This window comes from Loxodonta africana, chromosome 22 (genome assembly GCF_030014295.1).
Source record: "Loxodonta africana isolate mLoxAfr1 chromosome 22, mLoxAfr1.hap2, whole genome shotgun sequence".
Lineage (NCBI taxonomy): Eukaryota > Metazoa > Chordata > Mammalia > Proboscidea > Elephantidae > Loxodonta > Loxodonta africana.
Genome location: NC_087363.1, coordinates 20,784,842 through 20,806,677, shown reverse-complemented (window position 1 = coordinate 20,806,677; position 21,836 = coordinate 20,784,842). Strand labels below are relative to the sequence as shown.

Below are 21,836 nucleotides of genomic sequence, written 5' to 3'. Positions count from 1 at the left end.
ATTTTTCTTCATCCCTTTAATTTGCTCTGTGTTGTGTGCATATGTAAAACATCTCAAAATATACTGGTGTTCTGGTAATGGCTTCAGACCTTCTGGGGTGGTACAGCCTCCCGTTCTGCTTGCCCCAACTACCTCTTCTTGCCTGCTGCACCCAGTGGCTGACCCAGCTGCACCCAGGCAGCTGGACGACTCTGAAAGAAGTGACACCACCATGGCAGCCAGTTTTGTCTTTGCGTTTCTCACCCCAGCTCTCAGATGGACAGCTTTCACTGCCCACAATCCTATTGCAGCTGGTTCCCTCCCCACTTCCCATCTCAGCTACTGCTTTGACTTCGTATTTCTGTATGAAAGTCGGAACCACTGCTTCTGTCACCACGGAGCCCTCAGCCCATCTGCCTCTTGTGCCTGTAATCTCATCCCCTCCAGTGAAAATGGAGGTGTTTGCGCTGCTCACCTACTCCCTCTTCTCTTCTGGGTCTCAGCCCTTCTTCCACGTTCCTGCAACCATCTCTTCTTCTCTGCCTTCAGTTTTGCCCCCTCTGTTGGCTCCTTCCCATCGGCTTTCAGCAAGCTTTGTTACTCATTCAAAAAAAAAGCCCGCCCTCGGTCTAAGCCCCCTTCCAGCCACTGCCCCATCTCCGCTCTCTCCTTGCTCTACTTAGTCCTCCACTTAGCCTTTCAGCCCTGAGGCTGCCTGCCCTCCCCTGTCTGCTCTTTCCCCAGTTATTCAGGCCTCTCATTTGGAAGTCAGCTCTGTCTGTCATCTAGGCTATTAGAGCTTTAAGTTCAGCTCTGGTCAGGCTACTTCTCGTCACTCCACTGCTACCACCCTGGCCATCCCACTGTTGTGTGTGGTATCTGCCCCCGCCTCCCCACCCAGCAGCCTGGGGAACCTTTTAAAAAACATCAGGTTATGTCTCTCTCCAGCCACAAACGTGGGTCCTTCCGTTGCACTCAGATTGGGTTCCAGATTCCGCACACAGACTGACAAAGCCCTCTCCGCCTTATCTCCTGTCCCACCCTTGTTGCGTCCCACTGCTGCATACACTGGGCCTCACTTCTGGGCCTCAAAAATTCCGTACTCTTTCAGGCTCCAGGCCTTGGTGTTGGCCATTGTTTACCTGCTTGGATTTTTTGACCCTGGTTCATGGTGTAACTGCCCCTCTTCATTCAGGACAAAGGTCCCCAAGGAGACCCCTGAGTGCTCCAGCTAAGACAGCCCCTCCCACACTCTCAGCATCACTTGACCTCCTTCCATGCTGCCCTTACTGTTTGTCTTAATGTAGTCTTCACAAGGGCCGATACTTCCCTTTCTCCTCTCTTCTGCATCCTCAATGCCCAGTACAGTGCCTGACACAGCAGGTGTTCGACAAATGAGGGCTGGCTAAATGTGGGGACCAACAACAGCAGCCACGTCTGCTTCACTAGGAAGAATGGGTGAACTGGAGAAATGCAGCGGACGACAGGAGGCTCGACGTTTGCCTCTCCTTAGAGCTCTAGAAGGCAGCAGTGCCTCCTCCTTCCCTGGGAGAGACACAGGCACACCTTCCCGGGATGCTGGGGTGGGCCGGGTTTCCTGGGCACCCACACCCCTTATCAGGACCAGCCTAGGCAGAGCTCAGCTGAGTCATGGTCCCACCAGATAAAACCACATATCCGGGCAGGCTGCCAGGCACAAGGGAAGTTACGTCACCGCTGAACCACCATGGTCCCTTTCTGCTCAGGAAACAAGCCCCACTCAGCTTTTCCAGCTCTGTTATGCACCTTTGGGGCTTTCCATCGTCCCTCACATTCCCAGTCTGGAACTCTGTCCGCCTCCTTTCCTTCAAATGTGACTTTTTCTCTGAGCATGGACAACGTTCTGAACACTTAGGAAGACCACTTTTCCTCTTCAGAGGACTCAAGTGACAGCTGGGTCCACAGGTCTTTAAGTGCAGTTTCCCTCGCTGCTGCTGGGGCTGCTGGGGCTATGAGAACAAAGGATAGAAGGAGTGCCAGGAAAGAGATCAGACTTGTGGACTGCTTACGAATGAGAAGCTTGACTCGAATAAACAACTCGAAGATCTCATGGAAGTTTTCAAGGATGTTTAGAGGCCTGGGGTTTTAAATATAGTGTCCTAGAGGGAAAACGGTGAGTGATATTTAAAATCTCAGTGGATAGAATTTCTTTGCGTTTAAGAAACTCTTCCTGTTAGGTTTCCTGACCTTTGTGTCCCAGCTTCTGCCTGTCTGGTGCCCACTGCCCCCGAGGAACAGAGAACACAGGAGGGCAACGCAGGGTCTGCAGACTGTCATCCCTGGGATTCCAGGGGTGCTCCCAAAGGGAGCTGCTCTCTCCAGCTTTAAAAGCCTCTAATTCAACCATGTCGGGCTCTGGGTAAGGCTCCCTGACCTGAGAAGATCTGGTGGGAGAGATAAAACATCAAAGCCCATCAGCTGGGGGTCCTAAGCACAAGTCCCCTTACCTAAGAGTGACAGCCGAGACCCTGCTAGGACTGCCAGCCTTTACCAGCAATCTTCTTAACAGCTAGCAGAGTAGCTCTGAAAAAAGAAAACAAACCCATTGCAGTCGAGTCGATTCTGATTCATAGCAACTCTACAGGACAGAGTAGAACTGCCCCACATGGTTTCCAAGGAGCTCCTGGTGGATTTGGACTGCAGACCTTTTTGTTAGCAGCCATAGCTCTTGACCGCTACGCCACCAGGGTTTCCTAGAGTAGCTCTAGCCATCCCCATTTACAGATGAGCAAACTGAGGCTCCCAAAGGGAAGGCCACCTACCCAAGATAACCTAAATGGCAGAACTGGGAGCAGCCCCAGGTAATTTGATGTGAGTCCTATCTCTTTCCCGGCCTTGCAGAGCCAATGAACAGTGTTTAATGGTCAAGGATGGCTGGCTGGGTGGTGGAGAAGGCTGGAGCCCCCCATGAGCACCCTTCCCGATCCCAGTGCAGTGGAAGCCACTCCCACTCTGTCCCACCTGCGCCCAGCTCCTGCCACCTCCTGCAGGCCCTGGAATAGGGGAGCCCTGCCCCTTCCGCTCGTGTAGACAGCAACAGAACGTTGCCCTGCTTGTGGACCAAGTACCCTGGACCCCCAGCCTCATCCAAGCTGAGCCCAGCAGTCCTCCTACCACAGCGCCCCAGCTCCATTTCCAAATGCCCAGGTCTGAATCCCAGCCCCCAAAGACCCAGGACTGTGAGCATAAGTGGATCAGTGGGTGGCTGAGCAGGTTTTACCAGAGGCCAGACTCGCTGTTCTAAGACACAGGCAAATTGTGCTTCCTACGTGCAAAGCAGGGTGCTTTGGACGGGCCCTGCTTCCTGCTCCTGTTCCTGGATCCGGCCAGAAGAGTCAGAGCCTGCCAGCAGAGCCTCTGCAGAGACTCCAGCCTGGGGAAAGGGTGGCTGCTGTGTTTCTTCAGGCCCTGTGATTTTCTCCCCCGGCACAGGCGAGGGAAGTACGTGAGGCCATGCCACGCTTCCAATCTGCTCCCTTAGGAGCTGGATCTGCCCTCTCAGGGCAGGCCACAGCTCACACTGGGCTTCTGATCCATGGATCAGTCAATCAGAGGGCCAGACACCTTCCTTCCAGCTTACCCAAGTCAGAAAGAGAATGGCGGCCTCTAGCGGCCTCTACTTCCCTCCCAGTGTGCCTGGAGGCCGGCCACAACTGCCACCTCCAGGCCTGCCCACACTCAGGCTGCAAAATCAGCCATGCCTGTAGCCAGCTCCCCCACAGGCCCCAAGCAGCCAAGCTGGCCCTGAACTGGCTTGGGACAGCCAAACTGGGCTCAGCTTTCCTGACACCCAGGTCCCAGCCCCAACCGTCAGGCTGCATGTGTCTCCCCTGTCCTCAGAGGGCAGGTACAGGCAGGTAGTGATGGTGTGGACCCAGGACAAGGCCTCTAGAGGGCTCTGAGCCTGACCCCACCCACAACTCCGCATACCTTGTTCACTGTAGACCCTGGACAGGCTGTCTCCAAACATCGGTCCTCAGGCTCAAAATCTATACTGGGTACCAAAAATAGAAACAGACACACACTCCATCCTAGTCGGATTCACTGCATCTTCCACCTAAGTATAGTCAGCTCTGAGAGATAGGGATAGGGAAGGCGGGTCTCCGCCTTTGTAGCCAGGTGGTACGAAGGCATCCTTTTGATAATAGAGACAACCAGCCCCCTCCAGGTGGAAACAGAAAGGAGCAGATTGGAAGCTCACCCTAGAACCTTCTGTGGCTCTCAGTACCCTGCTGCTGGGGATCACCCATAACCCTCCTCCCTCTGACCTGGGGCAGCCTCCTTGGCCCAGCATAGTCATGACTACCAGAGGTCGCGATCACCACTGATGACCTAATCACCAACCTGGGAATGAATGTTTCCCAGGGTTGCTGCCTCTCAAGGCCTTGCTGGGGCGCAGAAGTGAACCAGGCCTCCAGGTTCTCTGCATTCAAGGTCTTCTCAGTCCAGTGAGTGAGAGAGGCAGATACCTGAGACCAATACACAGCAGAGGCTTGGGCCAAGGTATGCGGGGAGAAGCTGGAAGGTGCAGGAGACCCACCCCTGCTTTCTGGGAAAGAGCAAGACCACATTCCAGGGATCATCATGAGACTCTCCTGAAAAGATCCCTGTGAACAAACCTGCCCTTGGCAGCCCGCTCCCCGCAGCCCCGCCCAAACCACCTCAATTCTCCCCTCTTTTCCTCCCCCTGCCCCTCCAGTGAGCTGAGAATTAGCTGTCTGGCATTCCAGTAGCATTTATTGAGTGCCTGCAATATGCCAGGTGTGCTGGGCTGGGAGAGGCAGGACAGTGGAGCTGTAGTGAGGCAGGTGAGGGCAACCCGGGCAGAGAGGAAGGCGGGGCGTGGAGGCGGGGGTGTGCCGGGGGTCACCAGCCCAAATACTCAGGGCTATTCAGCTGTAGGTCCCTGGCAGAAGTTCCTATTATAGAAGTGGCGGTTGTCCCTGGTCAGGGCCGTGCCCAGCTGGGCCCAAAACCTGCCCTGGCCACTGGGCTGGTGGGGCCAGAGGAGGACGCTCTGGCTGCAGAGGCGCTGGCGCAGCCGCACATAGTGGGACCGGTGGGCATTGGGGCACAGGATCACCAGCACCACCACGTCCTTGCGGTCCTCCAGCAGGCGCTGTTGGGCCAGCAGGAAGCTGGCCCGCAAGAGGCCACTGACACGGTCAGTGCGGGCTAGCACAAACAGCGTCTTGCGGCTGCTGTAGACCGAGGCCCACAGGTTCTCAAAGAGTGTCTTGCCCGGCAGCCAGTCTCGCTCCTCTAGACAAAGGCGCAGCGCTCTGCGCCCGCGACGCTCCTCCAGCTGCACCCGAAGTTCGTTGTACACCCAGTCGGCCACTGCACCCTGTGCCTTGTCAAAGACCACGAAGGCGTCATAGGGCAGCGCATCTGCAGCCTGCCGCCGCCCCCGCCGTGGAAGCCAGGCCAGGCACAGGTGGAAACAGTACCAGAGGTCCCAGCCGCAGAGGTGGTGCAACAGGGGCACAGCCAGGCCCAGGGTCACCACCATCATTGAGAGGCCAAAGCAGTCCCAGGAGAGGGCCTCATCCAGGCAGAGGCGCAGGTCCTGAGCAAAGATGCTGAGGCCCTGCAGCTGGCTCGGGCTGCCACACCTCACACGGCTGGGCAGACTGGGCACAGCAGCCTGCACCTCCAGCAGGAAGTCCACAAAGACCGCCCCGCAGGAGCAGTGCAGGGGGTTGGCGCTCACATCCAGCACCTTCAGGGCACCTGCCCTGGACCCAAACCAAGAGGAGTCCACCGTCTTGAGGGCGTTGGAACTGAGGTTGAGCTCCTGTAGCCTCTTGGCCTGGGCAAAGAAGCTGGACGCCACCATGTTGATGCTGTTGCTGCTGAGGTCCAGCCGCCGGAGCCTCGTGTCAGAAGGCAGGCTGCCGTTGGTCAGGGTCTTCAGCTGGTTTCCTGCCAGGTCCAGCACTTCTAGTTTGGGCAGGAGGGCCAGGTTGCTCCAGTTGAAGAAGGCCAAGTGATTGCCACGGAGTCGCAGCAGCTGCAAGCTCTTGGGGAGGTTGTCTAGGGTAGGGGGCAGGAGCGTATGCAGGTGATTCTGGGACAGGTCCAGCCTCACCAGACCTTGCAGGCCTTGGAAGAAGTGGGAATAGAGGTCTCCTTCAGCCCACATGCGCCCCAGGACGTTGCCGCTGAAGTCCAGGGCCTGCAGCGAGCTGCTGCAGAGCTTCTGGGACACCCGGCCATCGATGTTGTTGTGCGCCAGGCTGAGGTAGCGCAGGGCATGCAGGTTGGCCAGAAAGCTGAGGTTGTGGCCTATGCCCTGCATGCTGAAGGGCTGGCTGTTGTAGCTGAGGTCCAGGGCCTCCAGTTGCGGCAGTTCCGTGAATGAGCGCCCATGGTACAGGTCCAGCTTGTTATAGGACAGGTCCAGTACCCGCAGGCTGATCAGTGGCATGAACTGCGAGCCATTGACTGCCTGTGCTATGCTGTTGTGGCTCAGACGCAGGCACTGGAGGCGTGAAAGCTGGGCAAACATCTCAGGCTGGATCGTCACCAGGTTGTTCCGGGACAGGTCCAAGGTAAAGTTGAGGCTCTGGCAGCTTGGCATGAAGTCCTCAGAGCCAGGGGTGTCCAGTGGGGCTGGATCGAGGTCCCCAGACCGCAGCTGGACCTTCTGCCCACCACCTACCTCCCTGGTGCTGGCCGCCAGCTTCGCAGCTCCGCTGATGCGGTTGTCTGACAGGTCCACATACTTCAGGCTAAGGAAGCCCCCGAAGATGTCCAGCTGGGCCTGGTTGATGAAGTTCATCTGCAGATGCAGACTCTTGAGTGTGGGCAGGCGGGTCAGCGACTGCAGCGTGGACTTGCTGAGCGAGCGGAAGAAGATACCATGCATGTCCAGCTCCTCCAGGGAGGTCAGGTACCTGAAGGAGGGTGCCAGGCGCAGGTGGGCAAAGGACACCTTCTTGTGGTAGTTGAAGGACAGGTTGAGCTTGCGCAGCTGTGTCAGGCTCTCGAAGGCCACGGTTTTGGTGATGCAGTTGTAGAGGAAGTTCTCGCTCAGGTCTAGCACGGTGAGGTTGCTCAGCCCACGGAACCAATCACGGTTCAGGCTGTAGAGAGAACTGTCCTTCAGCACCAGGCCTTTGAGGTGGCTCAAGTGGCTAAAGGTATCGGGGTGCAGCCGTGGGAAGCCACGTGGGCACTCCCTGCAGGGGTTACGAGCGTGGTCACAGCGGCGGCAGTTCCCGCCTAGGTCCAGCACACGTAGGGCAGTCAGGTTGGCCAGGTCCCCAGGTGCCAGGCTGACAATGTGGTTGTAAGACAATAGCAGGGACTCCAGACTGGGGGGCAGGCTGCGGGGCACGGCTGTGAGGTTGTTGTACTTGAGTGACAGGTGGGTGAGGTTGCTCAGGCCGAGGAGGGCGCCCGGGGCCACCCTCAGGGCCCACGTGCACGGATTCTTGTAGTAGCAGTTGCCATCCATGTACAGGAAGCGCAGGGCGTGTAGGCCAGTGAAGGTGGTGGAATCGAGCTCCAGGATGTTGGTGTGGCTCAGGGACAGTGACACGAGGGAGCTGGGCAGGGCGGGCACAGTGGTGATGCTGTTGTAGCCCAGGTTCAGCTCTTCCAGGGTGGGTATGGCCAGGAAGGTGCCCCACTCGATAGTCATGTGGCAGGGATAGTTCATGGGGCTGAGGGGGGCTGGCGGGCAGTTCCACTTGAGGTCGAGATGCCGCAGGCTGGGAAAGTGGGCAAAGTCAGAGGCATGGAGGTGGTGGATGCGGTTGGAGCGCAGTAACAGGCTGGTGACGTTGCCACGGGGCGCTGATGCAGGGAAGTGGGGCACTGACTTCAGGAACAGCCACTTGCAGTTCACCACGCCATGGGGCTGCAGCTCACACGGCAGAAAGGCAGGCAGGGTACCCAGGGCCAGCACCATGATCAGCGCTGAGGCCTGCGCCAGGAGAGACAGCGGGTGCAGGGCATGGCAGCAGGGGCCCTGCGGTGGGGGGCTGTGTAAGTGTGCAGTCCCAGCTCCACCCCCACCCACTCCACTTCCCAGGGATCCTCCAAGCACAGGCCCCAATCTTTCCTCTCCAAGCCCACCTCAGGGAGGCTCCTCCGCCTCTGCCAGCCCCCATCCCACTCCCTGAAGCTCATGGGAGAACTTGGCTTCGGAATCTCTGCGAACCTGAACTCAGGTCTCAGACCCAGCCTTTGACTCAGAACTCGGACCTGGAATTCAGCCTCATGATTTAAAGTTTTCATTCATAACCCAACACCAGCTAGACAGCGGACCCACTGGGCCTTTCCCCAACTTTCCCTTCCTCTGATCAGGGGCCATTTTTCTGTTCTCCTGAACAAGGTGGCACCTGGCCCCTTCCCTCTCACCGCCCTGAAAAAAAACCCTATGCCCTCTGCCAGTCACTCCCAGCCCCTCTGTCTCCCCTTGGCCAGGGTCCAGCCAAGAGTGAGGGTCCCCTGCCAAGCCCCTGATGGCTACCCTGCCCAGTACCCCTGGCTACACCAGTTTGTCCCCAGCCCATGCTACAAGTCAGAACAGATTGGAGGGAGGGGTGGGCAGCAAAGTGGCAGTCAGAGCCCAGCCCTGGGCATCAGGACTTTGGCTGGTAGCCCCAGCTCCACCTGACTGCAGCCCTGGGCCTCAGTCTCCCCATGCGCACAATGGGTTTGGGTCTCACTGCTCAGAGAAGGGCTTCGGCTCTAATCTCTCCAGGGTTCTGCGGGTGTCCCCAGGGCTATGTAGGTGATAGCCCCTTTCACTGTTGCCTGCGGCCCCCAAGCCCACCGCCCTCCCTCCCTGGCCAAGTTGATCCCTTCTTAGGGTTCAGGGCTGTTCTCCTACCATGGTGGGCAGCTGGGACTTCTCCAGAGGGCTGGCTGGCAGACTGCGCTTTGATCTCAGGGTCCCTTCTGCCAGCAGCAGAGACACAGAGGAAAAAAAAAGAAGTGAGATTTCACCCCAGCCCCTTCCTCCTACCTCTACCTCAATCCTGGAACCCCAGCCAGAGAGCCAGGAAAATCAGTGTTCTGCTTTCCAGCAAAGTGGGGATGGAACAGGTGGAGGGAGTCCCCCAAGAAGCGCTTTGCCAGAGGAGGAACAGGCTCCCCATGGGCCCACCCCTCCTGTGGCAAGGGTAGGGGGCGGGGGTGAGATGAGTCAGACGCCATTTGCATACCCAGATGGCAGACACCATTTTATCCCTTCCTCTTTCCACTCGCCCCACAAACAGCCGTCGCCCATGCCCCTCCTAAGAACCCGCAGCAACCCATCGGGGCCTTAACACCTGTCTTCTGGGGGATCTAGGGGAAAGAGGCCCAGAGCCAAAAAACAAAACCCGTTGCCGTCAAGTTGATTCCAACTCATAGTAACCCTATAGGACAGAGTAGAACGGCCCCATAGAGTTTCCAAGGAGCACCTGGTGGGTTCAAACTGCTGACCTCTTGGTTAACAGCCATAGCACCTAACCACTACGCCACCTAGTCCAAAGTCAGTGAAACCTGAAATTGTTCCATTTTTCTGGGCTGGGCACTCTGACACCCAAGTCGGAGCCCCTCCCCAGTTGTAATAGGAATTTTTCACCCTCAGCCTCAGCCCCCTCAACCCCTTCAACCTCTGCCCCACAGCTGGTCCTTTCACAACAGGGGTACTGGCACCTTCCTGCTCCTGTCCCTGTGGAGCTTGTGGGGCACACCAGGGCAGGCAGCGTCAGCAGGTTCCAAGCCCCCCATCAGGCTGCACCTGCCTTCACTGCAGCCTGGCCACACGGCACCTCCTCTGAGAACAGAACCCTCTTCTCTATGTCCGACATCCCCAGGTCCCCCTCAGAGCACAACCCCATCCCCAGGGCAGGGCTCCATTGGGGGCAGGTCCACCGCTGGTCTACTGGGACCCTCTGGCTGATCCCCTCTGCCAGGTGACTGTAACTCTGATGGCTCAGGCCCAAAGCCCCAGGGCAACCTGGGAACCCTCAACAAGTCGTGCTGGTGCCACCTTCAGAATCTGCCCAAATCTGCCTACTGTGCACCACTTCCATGTCCACAGCCTGGCTTGAGCCGCCGTCACCTCTCACCTGGACCAGCACAGCCTTCTCACTGGTTGCTCAGCTGCTGCTCTCACGCCCCACAACTTGTTCTCTTTTGGGCCCTGGAGGGACCCATTAAAACCTAAGTCAGGTCACACCCTTCCTCTGCTCAGACCCTCGTGACCCTCTCCAGAGTCACAGCCGCAGTCCACACCCCATAATGGCCACCAAGGCTCTACAGGGTCTGCTCCAGCCCACCCTGCCTCCCTGACCTATCTGCAACCACCATGGCCTCCTCAGTTGCTTGAACACACCCATCTCAGGGCCTTTGAACACGTGGCTGTCTCTGCCTGGAAGCTCTTCTTCCAGATACTCATATGGGCCCTCCTTCACCTCCTCTGAGTTCTGCTCACACTTCTCCACCTCAGTGAGGCTCCCTGACCCTCATAAACCCTCCTGGACCCAGCACTCCCGAACCCCTTTTACCTGCTCTTTCTCCTTCTGAGCAATTTCACCTTCTAACATACATCACTGATTTTTCATGGCTCATTGCATCTTGTCTTATTCCCCTGCTGGAATGTTGGCTTCTAGAGGGTGGGGGCCTTTTTTGTGCACCCCCAGGGCCCAGCACCATGCCTGGTGCATGGTAAGTGCTTAAGATTTGCAGAGTGAATAGGTCCCCAGCACTCAACTCTGGGCAGGCACAGAGAGGGTATCTGAGTGATGGAATTAATGCATGAATGAACAAACAAGCAAATGGGGTCTCTGCTTGGAGGAGGCAGGGCTGGACAACTGCCACGCCTACCTCTGGGTGGGTGCCACGGTAGGCAGGCTCCAAGGGGCCAGGCATCTAGCGGGCTCACAGGCCCCAGTTGGCTCAGCAGCCTCGGTGTAATAGCTGGGGACCAATGTTTGAAATGGGCAAAGACAGATCTTCTCTAGGTCCTGGCTGGGGTGCCAGCTTTCCTCCCTACAATTCTAGGGGCTTAAGCAGGGGCTGAAAAAGACCTCAGCGATGGAACACTGCCCAGTTTCCACCCAAGCCACCCTCCCAGGCAGAACGGGAGTCCCCATCCAACAGCTGAATCCTTCACGTCCCTGTCCCTCCCTACCCTGGGATGTGGAGACTTCTACCCATTTATCAGAGGTACAGACTGAGGCTCTGGCACCTGCCGAACCCCAGGCCTGAGGGAGACTTTCTCAAAGTCTGTGGTTAAGAACAGGGACACAGCGGCCCCCTTCCCCTGCTTCCCTTGGGGACAAACAGGTACCCAAGAGAGGGCCAATGAACTGACAGGCAGGAAAGCCTGCATACATGTGCGCAGACACGAGCGTTTCCAGATAAACACCCAGCACAGCCTAGGCCCCATTGAGCCGGGAAACCTAGACCAAGCCCCTCCCCAGACTGGCTGGCTGAGTAATATTCCAGAGCTAGCCACAGCCTCATCCCCAGAACCTGGGAAGATGCTACTTTACATGGTAAAAGGGACTTTGCAGATACAATAAGGGTCTTGAGATGGGAGATTATCCTGGATTAACTGGGTTGGCCTTAAATGTCATCACAAGTGTCCTTTAAGAGGGAGATTTGTCTGCAGGACATGTATCGATGGAAGCAGAGGGAAGTCAAGTCAGGGATGCTAGGCTCTGGCCTTGGAGACAGGTAGGGGCCACAAGCCAAGGAATGCAGGCAACCTCTAGAAGCTAGAAAAGGCAAGGAAATGGATTCTCTCCAGAAGGAACCTTCTGACCTCCAGAAAGAACCAACCCTGCCAACACCTTCATTTTAGCTCCTAAGACTCATTTCAGACTTCTGGCTCCAGAACCACATGATAATAAACTTGGGTTGTTTTGAGGCATGGACTTTGTGGTAATTTGTTACTGCAGCCACAGGAACTAATACATCCACATCCTTCCCATTCCAGTGAAGGTGTGCCTATCTCCCGGGCGTGCCTCCCCCCGGGGTGCCTACCTCCTGGGCCAGGTTCCTGTCAACAGAGGCCCACATAAGGCTGCAACCTTGCTCACACATGGACATAGACCGCCCTACGCCCATGGAAAGGAGGACTGGGCCTCTACCTACCAAGCTGACGGTTCCCTTATATTGAGACAGGGCAGGTATATGCACGGGGCCTCCCCGTCCCAGTGCCCAGAGGTGGTCCTTCAGGGGCAAGCTCAGGTGTTGATTTAAAAATATTTTATTCTTTAGAAAATACAGCATTCACCCATTCCGTCCTGCAGTGACCCCCTGCCCCAGCCCCAGTGGACCCCACCCCTTGTGGCTAGAGGCTTCTGGAACCTTAGTCTCAGTTCCCCCTGGTGGCCAGGGCCATGCTAGGCCCCCACCTAGCCCTCCCGAGTAGCCAGGCAAGATCCCCAGACTCCTGGGCACATGGATGAGAGGCATGGACAATGGGGGAGGGTCACAAAATGCCAGCCCAGTGGCCCTTGGAAGCTGCAGGGGGTGTTCAGCCACCAGCACCCCCGCCCCAAGGGAAGCAAGCCTCCCCGGGAGCCCAGGCTGAAGGAGGAGAGATGGCAGGGAGTGGTGTGGTAGGCGGCCCCCCAGTCCACATGCCGGCCTGGCTCAGGTCCAGGCTCCTAGCTGTCATCGCCGTTCTCGCCGGGGCCACGGATGAGGCGCTTGTGACCCCGCTTGCCCCCTGGACCCTTGGGCTTGGCAAAGGCCTGCTTGAAGGCATGCTGCTTGGGGTGTACCTCGTCGTACAGGAACTCGGCTGTCAGCTCCGCCCCATCACCAATCTCCATCTGCATCAGGTAGAGCCACAGTCACCCACTCAATATCTCGTACCTCAGCCCAGGGGTCTCCTCCCAGATCCCCACCTGGAAACCCATCCCCAGGAACACAGACCCTGGGGCCTGCTGCCCTGCATGCCTGGGGCACCCCCTACCTGCCCTCCAGACCCAGGGGAAGGGGAGGTAATGGGTACCTGGGGCTTGTTCACGCCACTCTATCAGCTCGGCCACCTTGGGCAATGCATGCCACCCCTCAAGCCTCGGTTTCCCCACCCATCCAACAGGGCAACCCTGACCCCTGCTCCACCGTCACCGCAGGACTCCCAGTGCCCCATGTGGACGGTGGGGTGAGGAGCCCTGGGAGGTGGGCCCTGGGGAATGGGCCCACCTTCTTGGAGATCTCCAGCTGGAAGTCCTGCTCCACGGAGTCCAGGAGGCGGCTCTTGCAGCTGGAATAGAGCATGCGCTCCTTGATGCTGCACTTGTAGCCTGGCATTGAGTAGATGAACACTACGGGAGGGGCGTGGAGGTAAGACTAGGCAGGTGATACCCCCAGTAGCAGTCCACCCAGCTGTAGGCAGCGCCATTCCTGCCCAGTCAGGCTTGGGGGACCTGCCGCAGCCACTTACCCACAGACTCGAGGGGGTCGCCCTCATGGGTGTGCTTGTAGAGGAAGAAGTGGTAGCGGGCAACGTCTCGGGGCACCCTTGAGGGCAGCTGGGCCACATCTGTAGGCTCTGTGTGCACCAGCTCGATGGTCTCCCGCTCCAGGTCCAGCTTCTGCCAAGGGCCAGGGGAGATGTCAGGGCACCTGGTGGGTGGTGGCCCAGGCCCAAGCCACCAAACAGGAGCCCCCAAGGGGGGCTTGGCTGGCAGGCAGCACCCAAAGTGGACCTGCGTGTGTCCACCTTCCAGGGCTCTTCTCCCAGCAGCTGTCACTCTGTGGGGGTCCCTCTGAAGAGAGCACTCCTGGGCCCAGCCCCAACTCTGCCCCTATGGAGGCTCTGCTGCAGGAGGAGGTCCCACCAAGGGAGTGGGCAGGGCACTAGAGGGGCCTCACCTGGGAAGGGAGGAGTCATTCTGCTTGAAGGGGGCTGCCCCATTAGGAGGCTGGACGTGAATCAGTGGGGCACAGGGGCCCTGCCTGGGGGAGGGGGTGGCCAAGGGGGCTGCAGAGGGAGTCTGGGGGAAGAGAGGGACTCGGGGATGAGGGGTCAGTGTGAACCCAGGGGGAGTGTTCATGCCGGGTGGACAGGTGGAATGGGGGCAGTGTGTTCACTGATGGGCCCGTGTGTCAGCAGGGGACAGAGTGCATTCCACCTATTCATGGAGAGGGACCCAAAATGGGGACAGGCAGGGACCCAGCGGGTGGACCGTGTGCTCCCACGAGTACAAGACCAAACTGCAGGGTCCAAGCTGGGAACTGCCTGCACACATGCACATGCGTGTGCGTGGGAACAGGGGTGGGCACAGTGTGCCTGCATGTGTGCCAGGGCAGGGACTGGATGCCCACCAGCTGGATGTAGTTGATCATCTTCTGCTTGAGCTGCTGTAGCGCCCGCTGGGCCTCAGGCTGTAGGGGGAAGGCCAGGCCCTGCAGGGTCTGGTGCTTGCTCTCCACACTGATCTCTGTCTTCACCTGGGGAGGATGAGAAGGGTGAGCAAGGCCCCCACCTGCCAGAACCAAGGTGTGGCCCACCAGGGGAGCAGAGGCCTCAAGGGCCTCTGACTAGAACTCCTGCTACCCTGCTCAGTGCACCCAACCCACCTCGTTTATACGGATCTGCTGGAGCTCTCTCTCTGCCAAGGTCAGCGGGGCAGGTGCTGCACAGGATGACAGGTGCTTCTGGTACCCAGCAAAGGAGAGATCGTCCTGCCAGAGAGTGGAGAGGCATAAATAGGTACCTCTGGGAAGATCCCGGCTTGCAGCTCCTGGATGCCCCTATCCCGCCCCCAAGCCTGGCACTGGGCTGTGATAACACCTGGTGGGGCTGGTCCCCGCCCAGGATGCTGGTGGAGGGATGGTGGGGGGGAGGGGATGAGAGCTACCTTCACAGTCCCAAAGAGCTCATCCTTGATGTGGCCGCCCCCAAACTCCTTCTTCACTGTGGCCCGTGTGGCCGCATACAGCATCTTCAGCCGGACCTGAAGAGAGGGGCAAGCTGTGAGACCCCTTGGGGCAGGGCTGCCTCTGCCAGGAGGAGGCAAGAGCCTCTCGGTGGGGACCTGGCCTGTTCATTGTGGCCACACACCCAGCAGAGGGCACAGCATGGAAGCAAGGATGCAGCAGGGACAGCTCTGGCCAGCAGGGGGAGCACCTGCTCAGGGAAACACTTCCACCTCCCAGGGGCCAGGCTGATGGCTGGGAGGGCTCTAGGAGACCCCAAGCTCCAAGCACAGGGCCTTAACCTCTGACTCTCTGGGGCACAACCTGACCGTTTCCCCCCTCAAGCTTCCCAGGGCAGGGTCTCAGATTTGGTGGAGGGGGGGTCCCCTTAGGACCCCCAGGGTAGGGCCTTCTCTCCCCCCTTGGACCCATCCCTTCCAGCCCTGAGGTTGGAGATAGGCAGAGGTCCCTCAGACTCACAGGGGAACTGTCAGGCGACCAGGCGAGGAAGACCCACTCGAAGCCCTGGGCGTTCTGCGAGTCAAGGCGGTAGAGCAGGTAGCAGGGCTGCTGGTCATCCAACAGTGGCAGAACGGCCCTGTCGTAGTCCTGGTCCCAGCCACCCACCAGCTCCCTCGAGGCACCCAGCACGAGCTGCTCTAGGGGCAGAGGCCGGGTGAGCCGAGGAGTGGCCATCTCCCACCTCCACCTCTGGCTGCAGCCTCCTGACCTGCTGGCCACTCTACCTCACCTTCCCCGGATCCCCCATGTCCCTGAAGCAGAACCAGTGAGTGAATGAATGAATGAGGGCACAAAGCTGCCAGCTAGAGGCGGCTCAATACACACCCCCAGCATACACACATGTACACGCACAGATGTAGTCATGAGAATATACCCACAGTCCACCCAACACACACAATCCCGTGAAGACACGGCCGTGGCTGACAGCCACTGCGGCCCCCTCACGGACACTCACACACCCAGCTGCTCACTCAGACCCCACCCGGCAGCTCAGCTGCTCAGCACCCAGCCCCCGTGTCCCCTTCTGCTTCCCTCCTCCCTCAGCCCAGGAGCCCAGCAGGCCCCCAGCCCACCACCACTTTCGAAACAAACGTGCTGAGGGAGGTGGTGTCACAGCCTCAGGCCACAGGGGCTTACAGAGGGGGCTGGGGCTCCCACCAGACACTTTATAAACAGGAATCCTGCTGCCACTCTGCCAGCTGTAGTCCCCTCCCCAAATAGTGACAGAGCAAAAACAGTCAATCTCCCAATACTTGGGGCCAAGAGGCCTACCACCTCCCTGGGTGGTGTGCGAGCGGCTGAGTCGGATGTAGGAGCCAGGGCCTGGCTGAGCTGGACACACACTGGGCCTATCAGCCATGCCTGCAGGGCACCAAACACCAGCCCAGAGTGCACGGCCCAGGCTGGAAGGGAAACTGGGCAAGGGGCAAATCATTGCCTGGCCAGAGGTGCATGGCACCTGAGCCACTAGCCCCAGGACCCTCAACACACAAGGCCCAGCAGCCCAGTCATCTCTCTGCGGGCCTCAGCCTCCTTGCCTATCCTCCCCAGAGCTCAGATCAGATCAGATCAGGGCTAAAAACCAGTAGTCACAGCCTGAGTTTGTAACATTGTTTAATCTGTTGCCAAAGTTTTCAAGCTAGGAAATTTTACTTTAAGAAGTGGAATTCACCGCTTCTCTAGAAAATCCAGGAGCTCTGGCTACATGGGGCCACACTCTTGTGGCCACAACAGCTGGACGTGGACAGTGGCCACCCACTGGCGGGGCCTGGACCCTCTTGTCTACCACTCCCAGGTTATCCCACCTAGAGATACTGTCTGCTTAAAATCTGCAGGTTCGTCTTGTGGCGGGGGCGGGGGGGGGGGGCGACAGGAAGAGGTGAAGACTGGGGTCAATAAAGGGGAACCCACCTGGTTAAGGTGGGGGTCGTGGCTCACCATCATGGAGGCCTTCACTCATGGCCTGCCACAACGAGCCCTGCCCAGCCTCTGCGGCATCTGAATTTGGGGTCCCTGGACAAAGCCCAGGACGGCTTTGGCTTTAAGGCCTGGGGTGAATCCTGGGCCTGGGTGGAGTCTACTCTGAGCCAACTCAGTGTGTGAAAAGTCAGCTGGGCACCAAGCCCACTCGGGGAGCCCCCGAAAAGGCCTGCCATAGCAGGGCTGGAAGGACCCGTGGGGGAACCAGCCCACTCCCAGTGTCAGAGTTGTCTGTATCCCTCACCTCCTGGGGCAGCCCCTCAGCATGGAAAGAAGGGAAGGAGCCCTCTTCCCCCAAACTCCCACCTCAGTCTCTCTGCCTCCTCAAACTTTCCCCACTTTGGGACTCAGTTCAAGCCCCCCGTCCCTGCACCTCCTCCTGTGCAGCCCCCAGGGTCTGGGCCAAGGCTCAGCCAAGCCCAGAATACCTCTGTCCTGCTCTTGGAGTCAGCTGGACACAAGTCCCTTCTCCCTGCTGGCAGGGTGCTCCCCAAGGGCAGCACCCCTGGTGCTTCTTTGGTTCCCCCCAGGCTGGCAGCTGAGCCAGGCTAAGCCTGTAGGCCACAAACAGGGAGATGGGGGGCACTAGCCACACAGGGCGGGCCAACCTGGTTGTGCTTGCTGCCTGCCCTCACTTATTCCCTGCCCCCTGGACAGCCCCGCCCAATGTCCCGACAAGGCCCCTCTCACCACCTGTGTCTGGGGAGGTTGGGCAGGACCCCCGGACAGGGCTCCCCCTGCTCCAGGTTCCTGCCCTGTACCACGGGGGTAACAATCATGCCCACCTCCACATGCTCCTGTGAGGTCCTTTGCGAGTGACCTCAACCCCTTATTCCCAGATAAAGAAACTGAGATCCTGAGGGGGCCAGAGGCTGAGGCCCCTCCCCACCAGAAGCAACTAAGTCCAGCCCTCAGCCCGTGCCTTAGCCCATGGGCGGGGGCGGGGGGGGGCACTCACCGTCTTCAATGATAACTTTGATGAGCCGGATAGAGCCGGCCCGGGCTTTCGCAAAGAATTCCTTCAGCTCCTCAGTGGCTACGAGAACAAGAAACATGGTGGGGGCTGAGCAGGGAGAGTGGGCAGGGTGGACGGGGCTGCGTGTAAAGTGGCTCTGTCCTCCGGGGTCTGGTGGCCGAGCTGGGAGCCTGGGTTAAATACAGCGGCTGGCCCCCCATGTGACTGGGAACCTGAGACAGCTGATGACCACAACTCCCAAATTTAGCCAGCAGAGGCGGCAGGCGGGTGGCCTGCTGGCTGGGACAGCTTCAGTGACAGGGTGAGTGGGGACAGGCCAGCCCACCTGAGGATGTGGCAAGTTCTGGGACAGGCTGGGCCAGCCCAGGGTGAATCACCCCACTTTTCCCCTCCCTCCAGGAAGGCCCACCACTGGGCTGGCCTGGGACACTCCCAGGCCATATCCACAGGCACAGGGACACCTGGACAAATGCCCTCAATGTGCCCTGACACAAGTATGTCCATTAAAACACACGCATACATTGCATGTGCCAATGTGTACATACTCTACCCTGCACGTGTGAACACTCGTGTGCACAGAAACACATTCTGTGACAGAGCACAAATGCATGCAAACACTCACACATGAACACACTCAGCTGGCCAAACACACACGGACACACATTTAGACATGCCATCACACACACATAGTCCCCAGATTGCTAAGACACATAAAGGCAAATGCAGAGCTCAGCTACAACTTGTGTGCAGGCAAGAGAACATATCAGCATACACATATGTACATGTGCACATGCCAGACCCAGCTGCCAGCCAGGCTGTCTGACTCAGAGAGGACCTGGGGAGCCACCCTCACCCCCCAGCACCTGGGAAAGGGCAACAAGTCTCCCAGCCCCGAAGCAGTATGGAGGGCTTCCTGGAGGAGGAGTAGCTTCCAAAACAGACTGTCTTCATTCGTGGGCCACAGAGCTGGGAAGTGACAGCCAGTGAACAAGGCCCTGGTGAGCAGGGACAGGACAGGTGACCTTGAGGTTGCCCAGGGGTCACAACTCCGGTAGGAGCACAGCTGGAGGGCTGTCAGAAAATATTTATAGGGCCTGATCTGGGCAGCTCAGGGGAGGGGGAACCTTTAGGAAAACAAGCCCTGGTCATGTCCTCAGGTGCCCCCCGCCTTGCAGGGTGACCCTGAGGAGCCTGAGACTTGAGGCTGTTCAGCTCCATCCAAGGTGGCTAAGTGGGCAGGGGCCTGCCTGAGCGCAGCAGGTCCATGGAGCTCAGAGCCGCGTGGTACAGAGCTATTCGCAGGTGGACGCAGCACCCAGTGGCAAACCCCTGGCCTCTGGGGCTCCATCTCTGCCTTAGCTTTACAGCCCCTGACTTCTGAGCCTCCATCTCATCTGTAATATGGGGATGACACCCCCAAACTCCACGGGGCTGTGGTGAGGAGTAAATGGGAGAAAGTGTGACAGGACCACTAGCAATAATGATTAACAATGATTAAACTTTATTACCACCAGAAGAAATGAACACATCTGTCCTGGACGAAGTACAGCCAGAGCGCTCCTTAGAAATGAGGATGAGGAGACTGTCTCACAAACTTTAGACATGTTATCAGGTGGGGTCTGTCCCTGGAGAAGGATATCATGCTTGGTAAAGTAGAGGGTCAGCAAAAAAGAGGAAGACCCGCAACAAGACGGATTGGCACAGTGGCGCCAACAATGGGCTCAAGCATAGTAAGGACTGTGAGGGTGGTGCAGGACCGGACGGTTTTTTGTTCTGTTGTACAAAAGAAAGAATAAAAAAAAATTTTTTCCCCCCACAAAAGATCGCTAAGAGCTGGAACTGACGCGACTGCACCTAACGACAACATAACAAACTTAATTACTACACTGATGGCAGGCAGGCTGGGCTGAGGCGTCCCTCCATCTGCTCAGAACTTCTGGGAGGGGAAGCAATATGCACCCCCCAGGGGAGAGGCTGGCCCGCCCCTCCTACTGTTACCAGGGCAAACTGACACCACAGCAGAGGAAGAGCAGAAGGAGACATCCCCACTCCCTCCCCACCTCAAGTGTGCCTCCCCCACCACATCAATAATCCAGAGGCCAAGCCTGGGACACCTGAGCCTCTGGCATCAAAGATTCATGTACCCCACCCCCAGGCTACTTCACCCTTCTCACCCCATAAGCCTCAAGTTACTGGTCCCTCCCCCGGCCCGTGCTCTGAGGTCAGCTGATTCACACCTATGGCAGGACAGGGCTGGCACCTGGGTGTTCAGGGTGATCTCTCATGCCACCTCCCCAGGCCAGAAATGGAACGGAGTAGCTGCTCACAGGCAGAAGGAGGTCTGGGGACCCAGCCCCAGTGATCCCCTGGGCAGACCTGCAGGGCCCTGGCCACAGGACCTGTCAGCCTACAGAGAGCTCTTCCTTCCCTCCCAGCTAGAAGCAGCACAGCGACCAGACAAAGGGGAAGGAAGGGGCCTGTGGCCACTCCCTCCTGCCCCTCTAGCTCCTCAGGAAAGAGGCTGGCCCACCTGCTGGGGGTCAGTCACTAACCCAGGCTCCTGCATTCTCTGGTCCTGCTGGGGAGGGGATGGGGCCGGGGAAGCCCTCCCGGGGCAGTCCAGCCACCAAGTGGCCACAACCGCAAGCCAGGATCCAGGTGGTCAGCTGGGTCGATAGTGGCAGATCCTAGTGTGGTGGTAGGAGTGGCTAATGGCCAAACCACAGAGCCTGTTTGGGCAAGTGGCCTGGGCCTTCCCCACAGGCCAGGCGGCCCACTCATGCCAGGGACAGGTGGGAACAATGAGGCCCAGGTAGGGTCAGGGCACTTGGCTCCTGGCCACTGCTTCTCTCCCAGCCTGTCTGAGAAGCACCCCTGGACCTCTAGGAGGGAGCGGTGATGCTCTGGGCTAGAGAGGATTCCTGGGGGAAAGGGAGACTGGCCTGGATTCTCTAGGGCCAGGACCCTCCCCACAAACCCCAAATCTGAACCCTCTTCCCTGCCTCCAGGCTGGCGCTGGAACCTCCCACCTCTGACTGGGGCCAGCTCAGGAGATCAGAGTGGAAAAGGGGAGGGAAGTCAGAGGTCAAGGTCAGACAGGAGGCTCTCCCCATCCCAGCCTTCGGGAGGGTGTGAGGGTCCTGGGAGGAGCCGAGGTGAGGGCCCCTCCTTACACACATACACAAGCCCATACAAAGTCATACACAGACATCTGGTACATGCACCCAGTACATGGTGACAAATGCCCACTGAGATGTGCCCAAAATTGTGCACACACGCACAGACACTCACAGACAAAAACAATGATGTCTAAAGACGATCCCATGCCACCTACACAGCGCCCATCCAAACCCCAGTAGTGGGTGTGCATGAATGGGCCTGGATACGCACACGCACAGCCACAGCCAGTGTGCGCCCACAGGACTGAACACACAAGGGATGTGCACGGAAGTGTTCACGCCTCCAGATGCGCACATTCGTTACAGCCACCCCCAGAAATGAACAAATATGCACACCTGGACTCGGATGGACACACACACACACACATCCAGGTGGGCACACAGATACTCCCTCCTCAGCTGTGTAGATACATGTACCCCCTCCCAGCTGTGCACAGCAAGTCCATACCCCTCCCCCTGAGATGTGTCCACCACAGGCGACCCTCGGCTGCAAAAAACAGGAAGCTCCCCGGGGCCATTGCCCGGGAGGAGGGAGCGGCCGAGAGTCGGGGAGGGGGCGCAGCCGCGAACGGAGACCGCCCCCCGGCCCTTCCCCTCCCGCCATCCCCCTCACCATGGATTCCCGTCTGGTGCGCCATGGCTCCGCGCCCCGCTCTGCCCGCGCCCTCGGAGCCCTCGGCTCGGCCCTGGCCCCGCGCTGCTCGCTTGGACCGGGAAGAGGAGGAGGAGGATGTGGCGGCGTCCGCCAAGCCTCGCGCAGCTTCCCGGGCGGTGCC

At 58.6% G+C, this 21,836-nt stretch overlaps 1 protein-coding gene across 3 annotated transcripts; it reads right to left on the bottom strand.

Moving 5' to 3' along the window:
* Positions 1 to 19: 19 nt before the first annotated feature.
* On the bottom strand, positions 20 to 21,808 carry LOC100662104 (twinfilin-2). 3 transcript variants are annotated; one of them, XM_003410065.4, is made up of 9 exons: positions 21,674 to 21,808; positions 17,864 to 17,941; positions 15,385 to 15,563; positions 14,847 to 14,942; positions 14,566 to 14,670; positions 14,311 to 14,436; positions 13,427 to 13,577; positions 13,186 to 13,307; positions 4,769 to 7,996 (listed from the first exon to the last, which is right to left on the bottom strand). In XM_003410065.4, exons 1-9 carry the CDS (start codon positions 21,696 to 21,698, stop codon positions 4,907 to 4,909), a joined length of 3,972 nt encoding a protein of 1,323 aa, XP_003410113.2. In that variant the 5' UTR covers positions 21,699 to 21,808; the 3' UTR covers positions 4,769 to 4,906. The 3 variants fall into 3 exon arrangements, with proteins under 3 accessions (XP_064130507.1, XP_003410113.2, XP_064130508.1); XM_064274438.1 differs by lacking the exon at positions 4,769 to 7,996 and adding an exon at positions 12,223 to 12,809 and having other exon boundaries at positions 21,674 to 21,804; XM_064274437.1 differs by lacking the exons at positions 13,186 to 13,307; positions 13,427 to 13,577; positions 14,311 to 14,436; ... (3 more) ...; positions 17,864 to 17,941; positions 21,674 to 21,808 and adding an exon at positions 8,864 to 12,643 and having other exon boundaries at positions 20 to 7,996.
* Between the last annotated feature and the right edge of the window lie 28 nt (positions 21,809 to 21,836).

Coding starts and splice junctions, on each gene's coding strand:
- LOC100662104 (XM_003410065.4), bottom strand. CDS start 21,698: ATGGCGCACCAGACGGGAATCCATG. Junction 17,942..21,673: donor GCACCAGACGGGAATCCATG/GTGAGGGGGATG, acceptor TTGTTCTCGTAG/CCACTGAGGAGCTGAAGGAA. Junction 7,997..13,185: donor AGCTGGAGATCTCCAAGAAG/GTGGGCCCATTC, acceptor CCCCCACCGCAG/GGCCCCTGCTGCCATGCCCT.